The sequence below is a fragment of the Pipistrellus kuhlii genome, unplaced genomic scaffold (genome assembly GCF_014108245.1).
Source record: "Pipistrellus kuhlii isolate mPipKuh1 unplaced genomic scaffold, mPipKuh1.p scaffold_m20_p_3, whole genome shotgun sequence".
Taxonomy (NCBI): Eukaryota; Metazoa; Chordata; class Mammalia; order Chiroptera; family Vespertilionidae; genus Pipistrellus; species Pipistrellus kuhlii.
Genome location: NW_023425529.1, coordinates 113,951,300 through 113,959,135, shown reverse-complemented (window position 1 = coordinate 113,959,135; position 7,836 = coordinate 113,951,300). Strand labels below are relative to the sequence as shown.

The 7,836-nt window shown below is 42.1% G+C and overlaps 1 protein-coding gene across 1 annotated transcript; it reads right to left on the bottom strand.

Moving 5' to 3' along the window:
* Window positions 1-2,704: 2,704 nt before the first annotated feature.
* Window positions 2,705-7,392, bottom strand: LOC118729827 (kelch repeat and BTB domain-containing protein 6). Its single transcript, XM_045588681.1, has one exon. The coding sequence runs from the start codon at window positions 7,075-7,077 to the stop codon at window positions 4,948-4,950; it is 2,130 nt and encodes a 709-aa protein (XP_045444637.1). The 5' UTR covers window positions 7,078-7,392; the 3' UTR covers window positions 2,705-4,947.
* Window positions 7,393-7,836: the final 444 nt, after the last annotated feature.

Below are 7,836 nucleotides of genomic sequence, written 5' to 3'. Positions count from 1 at the left end.
CACACACACACACATACAGACTCTGGAGAAGAACCCAGTCATAGTATATATTAAAAATCTTGTTGCGTGGCTGGCATGGCTCAGTGGTTGAGCATCAACTTATGATCAGGAAATCACAGTTTGATTCTGGGTCAGGGCCTGTGTCCAGGTTGTGGGCTCAACCCCCACTGTGGGGCATGCAGGAGGCAGCTGCTCAATGATTCTCATTATTGGTGCTTCTCCTCTCTCTCCCTCTCCTCTTTCTCTCTGAAGTCAATTTTTTTAAAAATCTTGGAATATTCCATAATATAATGACAAGACTAGACTTTGCCTCATGATCTAAGGAAACAGTATGCAATTAGTTTTGTTATTTAATCAGAACAAGATCAACTGCCCTTGCCTTTTCTGTACAGAGCAACCATAGGAGCCCAGGGAGCTCCCCAAGTCTTTCCAGGGTGGGAAGCCTGGTGTATGTTGTGTCAACTGCAGTAACCCCAGAAATGGTGTTATCATTTTGGCTGCCATGTGATAAAATCTGGCCTGACACATGGTTAAAAGCAATGTCAGATTGCTATTTAGCCTAATAGTCTTTCTCCCCCATTCTGTAAGAAGGAATCCCTGAATTTTAACCATATACATGTTGACTCAAAATAAAAACTGTGCCTCCCATGCACTTTTGCAACAAGGTGTGGCCATTGTAGGTAAGGTTTGACCAATGTCCTGTGACCGGAAGTGATGTGCACAACTCCCTAATAGAGAATGTCATGCCCTCTACTGCTTCCTGATCCTGGAATATGAACTTGAGGGTGAACAAGCTTGGACCATGTAGGCCAGGACAACATTCTGAGGACAGGGAAATAGGAAATCCTGGTCTCAGATGACTTTCTAGATCAGAGCCCAACATAATGGATTGAGTTTTTATATCAGAAAAGTCTGTCTTATTAAAACAACTACAGGCTTCTGTATATATAGCCACATCTGAATCCTAACTAATGTATAAGGTCAGAGAAAGAATGTGATATCTTATCTGTACAAAGAAATCCCTGAAGTCACCAAGATTCTATTCAGGCTGTGCCTCAAATGAGTGCCATTGCTGGATTTTCTCAGTTATAATGAGCAAAAAATTCTATTTTACTTTTTTAAGATCTAAATTAAGGTAATATTGCTTAAAACTGGGAGTCCTGGCTCTTCTCTTTCTTTAAGGCAAAAACACATCTGTTTTGGAAGAAATACTTTGCCTGACATTTACAGTAAGTCCTTTTAAACTAATGTTCCCAGAATTAAGAAATAGTGTACCCCAAAAAATATTCCTAATTGAGATATGGTGGCTGAAAGCAGCAATTTTAGCTTTGGAGGTAAGAATGTAAAAGTTTGACTCCATTAGAGTTAGGTGACACCCCACAGGGTAGGTTGTTTTAGGAGAAAATATATTTCAGATATAGATGAAATGTTATACAAAACATCTGTTCCCCACTCTTCCTGTGCCTAGGACCCCACTGAGTCTCTAACGTTAAAGATGTGAGGAATGGGAGTTTGATGAAACAGACCCAGATTACGGCTGGCTCAGAGTCATGGAGGGGGTCTTTCTCCCTATTATGCATGAAACCTGTTGCCTCCATGGTATTCTGAGGTTTGGCAGCTTTAGGGAACAGGATCTTTTGTTCTGTTATTATTAAATTTTTTATATTTTTATTAAATTAATTTTTTACATTATTATTAAATTGATTACTAAACCCTCTAGGTTCAAAAAATAACATTCTCTTAGGATCCTAGTGGTAGTCACATTTTCTATAAACAATTCTGCCTCTTAATACTATCCTGCTTTATTATTTACTAAAATAAATGTTCCTTTAAAGTTAGTTAGAATGATGAAAAGGGTGTAGAAGTTTTTAAGCTGGTATAGGAGGAAGAGACTGTCACAAGTGCTCTTACCTTGAGTCTGATGAGCTTCAAAGGTGTCATAAATAATTGAAAATATAAAATTATGAATATATGCCTTTGGGGAGAATGGGTCAAAAGCTTTCCCCAGAGCCCTGGCTTGTTTTGCTCAGCGGTTAGAATGTCAGCCTGGGGGTCCTATCCCCACAGGTAGTGGGTTCTATCCTGGTCAAGAACATGTACCTCAGTTGAAGGTTCTATCCCCAACCCCAGTCAGAGAATGGGCAGGAGGCAATCAGTTGATGTATCTCTCTCTCTCTGTCTCCCTCCCTCCCCCCCTCTCTCTAAAGATAAATGGATATCCTCAAGTGAGGATTTTTTAAAAAGCTATCCCCAGATTCTCAACAAGATCAGGAACAGATAATTTTTTAATTCCAGCTCAATTAAAAATTATTAAAGGGGCTATTTCACTCTCTAATCCATATATAGACAAGCTTATTGCTAAATTAATTCCTACTTCATCCTTTTGGAAACCATAATGCCCTTTATTATTTGAACTAAAAAAATAAAAAATAAAAAAAACTTGCAAAAATGTGGGCTCTTTGAGCTTCTCAGACTATGGAAAGATACAAAAAATAATTACCGTTACTCTAAATCTTATAAGTCCTGCAAACAACATTATATCGAGAATTTTCTAAAAGATGTGATGATGAATTGGAAAACTGAGATAAGGATGCTTTTCTGTCAAAAGGGATTTCCACACTGCTAGTTAAGCCATTCACTGCACAAACAAGTATTGTATTACATTCAGCAGAAACACTGAATTAAAAAGTCAGAAAGTCTGGGATTTAGTACCAGTTTTATTTGTTATTAATCACATACAAATCACTTATCAATAAAATAATGATTAACATCTATTCCCTACTTCACAAATATATCACGAAACCAAAATTCTTCCTAAGAAACCTCTTTGTAAACAAAGATATTACTACCATTTAGCTTAGGCTTTAACTGAAAGGTTGAAAATGGCAACCTGGAGAATTTTTCTTATATAAACTATAGATGAATAATTTGGATGAATTATCCATTGTCCTATTTCAACATGAAAAAACAGCTATCAAAAGAAGTCAATGGTGAGGAAAAGTTGGGGAGAGGGGGGAACCTACTGAGAAAGAGCTTTGTGTTAAGTACAGTGCTTAGAACAACCCTGATATCAAATGGAACAAAATTTAGCCTTAGGCAACTGAAAGCATATCTGACCTTTTAAAAGAATGCATACTGCTAAGACAAGCATCTTATTTCACAAAAAATAAACAGGAATGTTCTGTAAAATCTTCAAATGGCCCATAAAAATGCCTCCGAATACTTTTTTTAAAACTTGTGTGTCTCCCTCTCTTTATTTTCATCTGATAGTATATCATTCAAAAATTCTGTTTCCCACCTGAGAGAGCACATGCTTTAGTACTCTGCCACAGTATATGAAATATTAGCATTCTCTCACTAGCAAATAGGAATAGCATGTTATTAAATAAAGATTTAGGAAGATAATTCTAATTGGGTATAGGTAATTTTATACACTATAAGCATCTGGTCATTTATTATGAATAATGACAACCATATCTAGTAAATCTTAAGAGTTAAGCATTTATATTTTCTGATATTTAACAATGTTGGTTTTATGTGATGTAGTCTACTTCTGGACTTTTCCTTACATAGTAACAGAAACAAAGACTAAAGCATTAATTCACAGACAAACTTGGAACAGATACAAACACTCTAATAAAATAACCATATACACCACTGCTTAGGGAAATATTTTAGATGAATATACTTTCACTATTGGCCCCCCAAAGCCGTCATCCACGTATGTTATCTAACTGTAAACTCTTAATACAAAAATACCATTCAGCTACTAATAACATTTAGTGACTTACAGCACTGACAGAATATTTCAGTGCTACACAAAACAATTCTCTACTTAAAACTTAAAGTTTTAAAGTCCTTTGCTGGCATTTGATTTTATAGTTGATAGATACAATAACTACTAATCAATAAAATACTGTTCTTAGCTTATACATATTTTCAAAACCAATATTACCTCACAAAACAGTAAAGAATAATCATACATCTTGCTGACAAATCTTATAAGATGGACACCAAAACTATACAGTCAAAATATTTTGAGAATCACAATAACTTTTTCAGACAATAGACAAAAGTTTACACAATCACGTCCAATAAACAAAAGATTTATTCCTTTGAATCAATGAAGCATGTACCAAGTATAGATAAAACACATGAATTTACAAAGCAAGTTACTGGGGTTTTGTTTTTGTTTGTTTTTTAAGTTTTGTAGATGATTAGTGACACTGCTAGAATGGAATTCTTTTTAGATGGAAACTTGGTCACTATTTGCAAATACACATTTTATATTACAAATTTAAAACTGAAATTTCTTTTCCAACAGTAGAATCTTGTAGGGTTTTTTGTTGTTGTTTTTACTACCAGTGAGCTTATGGCCATTCTGTACAGTATTACATTCCTTCACATTATAAATAACCATTCAGTCACATTAAACATATATGCATCTTTTTTTTTCTTCATAAAAGGGGAGGAAATAACTAAAATTTAACAAATTATAGTTAAGTTAGAACACACATTATATAAATATACTAGTTTAAAGTTTTGGAATCCTATTACACTGTTCTGAAGAAAAATATATACTTTCAAAACCCTACCTAGTAATCCCTATCCAGTTTTCTATTTTAAAAATTAAAATTCCAGTTACTGTACTTTAAACAGAATGGGAGGTAAAATTATCATAATCAAATATAGACATATTAAATAATCAAACAATATTGGATTTTTAGAACAGTAAATTATTAAATTGGTTTATTTTTGGAGTGCTTAAATTCTCTAACCTTAAATTACATTAGTATTTCAAATAATACCCTTTCTAAAGAAAACCTGAAATTAATCAACATTTTTCCAGTAAAGGGAAAGGGTATATCTTTTAGATACTTTCCAAAGCAATAAAAACACCTTAGTGTTTCAACCTATCTATAACAAATTCTGCTACTCCTGTATATTTCACTGAGGTGCTACCTGTACCCACAAATCATCATCAGATAAAGAACTTGAACTTCCTGTCTCAGAATCTAGTTCACTGAATCCACCTAAATCCCATTCAGTACTAGATTCACTTGGTATTTCCTCTTCCTCAGTGAGGAAACTCTGACCAGGCTCAAGACAGGAAGGATAAACACGAGCTGAGAGGCAGAAAAAGTTAGAATCAAATTGGAAGAGGCCTAATGTAGTACCTATATTAATCCACTGGTCTCCACTAATGTCATATTCATACACAGTCACTCGGTTCTTTTTCCATTGTGGGGTGCGTGAGGTAATCAGCAACAGTTTTTGGTCATGATTGATGATCCGGTAGTTGCTGGTCTCCGACACCAAAGGAATATTATTGATCTGCCTCCATTCTCCTCTGACTGGATTGTAGACCTTCATGACTGGGATGTCACAGATACAATAGATCTCATCATTGAAGACACAGGCTTCCTGAAAGTCATGGCGCTTAAGGGAAACACACTTCAGCCACATATTGTGATTAGGATCGTAGCAAAACATGCGCTTACTGTTGAGAGCGTAAAGATAGTTCTGAATTACCATTAGGTCAAAGGAGATAAAAGAATGGGGTAGTGGAGCCACCAGTGCCCACTGGTTTCGCTGAACACTGTAGCATTCCACTTCCTTCAATTTAAGTCCAGTAATAGGGTCTCGGCCACCCAAGATGTAAATGTAGCCATTGAGGTAAGCCACATCCATGCCCTCACGACAGAGCAAGCGATCTGCAAGTTGCTGCCAACTATTCTGGGCTGGTTTATACACCCACAGGTCTTTCCTGGGCTGGGCAGCTAGGTAGATGTCATGGTCCGGAGAGATACAGACGGCTAAGGTGGTTACAGTTCTAGTGTGAGCAAGGCAGGTCAAAGGCGAGGGCACTTTGTAAATATCCCCGGAATAGGGGTCACAGCACAGAAAGGGATCTCTAGGGTGACCAAAGAAAATCACCATCTTCTTGGCACACACACCCAACCTGTGGGGTGGATTTTCTCCTGCATATACAACAGAGCTGCTGCTGCTGCTGCTGCTGCTACAGCTACTGCTGCTGCTGCTGCTGCTGCTGCTGCTGCAACAACTGCTGCTACTGCAGCTGCCGCTGCCGCTGCCACCGCCGTCGCCACCGCCATCGCCACTGCCATCGTCTGGCTTTGGCACCACAGACTTGTACATCATGTCACCATATCGCATCTGCACAGCCCCTTCAATAAGGTCCAGACAGTACTTCTTCACAGTGGTGTTGGTTAGCAGCCCTTTCAGGTAATCCTGATCTTCATCAGCGAAGTGTGTCCAGCGGACACACTTGAAGACTTCCGCAGCGCTGGGACCCCGCTCCTTGGGAGCCGCCTCCAACCACTGCAGGGCAACGTGACACACTATCTGCTCCTGCTCTATGTTTAGACTGTCCAGGCGCAGGACAGCCAGCAGCTGGGTCAGGGTCAGATCTGCCAGAGTCTCCTCCCGAATCGGACCCATCTGGCTGAGCTGCTTGAAGTTGTGGGCGATGAAGGCCTGGGCCTGCGACCGCAGCTTGCGGTGGCCGAAGGCGTCAGCGAACTTGAGGATGGCGGTGCAGTTGGCCAGGTCCAGGCGGCGGGCCAGGAAGGAAGCGCAGGCTTCCCGCACGTACTCGAGCTGCAGCATGTCGGAGGCCGCGTACAGGCGTTCCACGTTGGCTTCACTCAGGGACACGCGGCCGGTGTAGCAGTATTCGACCAGCACCTCAAAGGACTCGGCGTCCACGTCGTGCAAGGTCACGTTCGCCTGCTGGCTCTCGTACATGCCGCCGGTGAACATGCTCTTGAAGTAGGGGCAGGCGGCGGCCAGCACGTTTCGGTTGCAGGAGAAGAGGCGGCCCGTGCCAGGCCCGCTGCCGGGCGTCACCACCTCGATGGTCACGTCGCACAGCAGCCGGGAGTCGTAGAAGGACTTGAGCTGCGCCAGCAGCGCGGCCGAGTGGGCCGTGTCCTTCAGCTCCTCCGGGCCCGTGAAAAAGGCCGACACCGTGGGCTTGTGGACCCTCTTGGGCCGTTTCCCACCGCGGGGGCTGGCGAGGCGGCGGGAGCGCGGAGCGTCTTCCCGGGCCTGCATGGTGGCGATGGCGGCGGGTGCCGAGGGCGAGAACGGGGCGCTAAGCTGGGACCGGGTTCTGGCTTCTCCTCACCCTGCGGTTGCGGGCTCAACGATAACGGTGTCTCCGGAGAGACAACCACACGAGTCCATCTACCTGACTCAGCCCCGTGCCAAGGTGCCGCCTGCCTTTATCGCGTTAGACCGCGCCAACTCACCCGTGCCCAGTTCCACGCCCGTCCTCCGCCGCAGCTCGCTCACACGGAACCGCGGTCTGACACGGAGAGCCGCTGCCGCAGCGCTGGCATGGCAGGACCGCTAGGCGTCCGGGAGAACTACGATGCCCAGGTGGCCTTTCGCGCCTCGAGGCATGCCGGGACCGCCAGACCTGCGGGCATAGGCTCCTGTGCGGACGCGGCTTGGCGTGTCGGGAGTAGTAGTTTCCATAGTATCGCGAGATTTATCTGCCGTTCATGGTTTCCGCTGACGAAATTAAAAATAACTAATTTTTCTCGATTCCGATTTCGTGTTATGATAGAACTTTGCGTTTGGAATACAAGTTAGGCTCCCGTTCCAGTATTTATTAGTTGTTTGCCTTCTCTCTTGTAGTGTTCTTTTAAGATTACATGACCCGGCCGGTGTGTTCAGCGGTGGATCGTAGACCGGGAACCAAGGTTCACCCCTTCGGTTCCGGGTCAGGGCACCCGTCCCGGTTGCAGGCTTGATCCCCCGTGAGGCGATCGAGATGTTTCTTTCTCCGCATCTCCCCTCCTCTCTCTA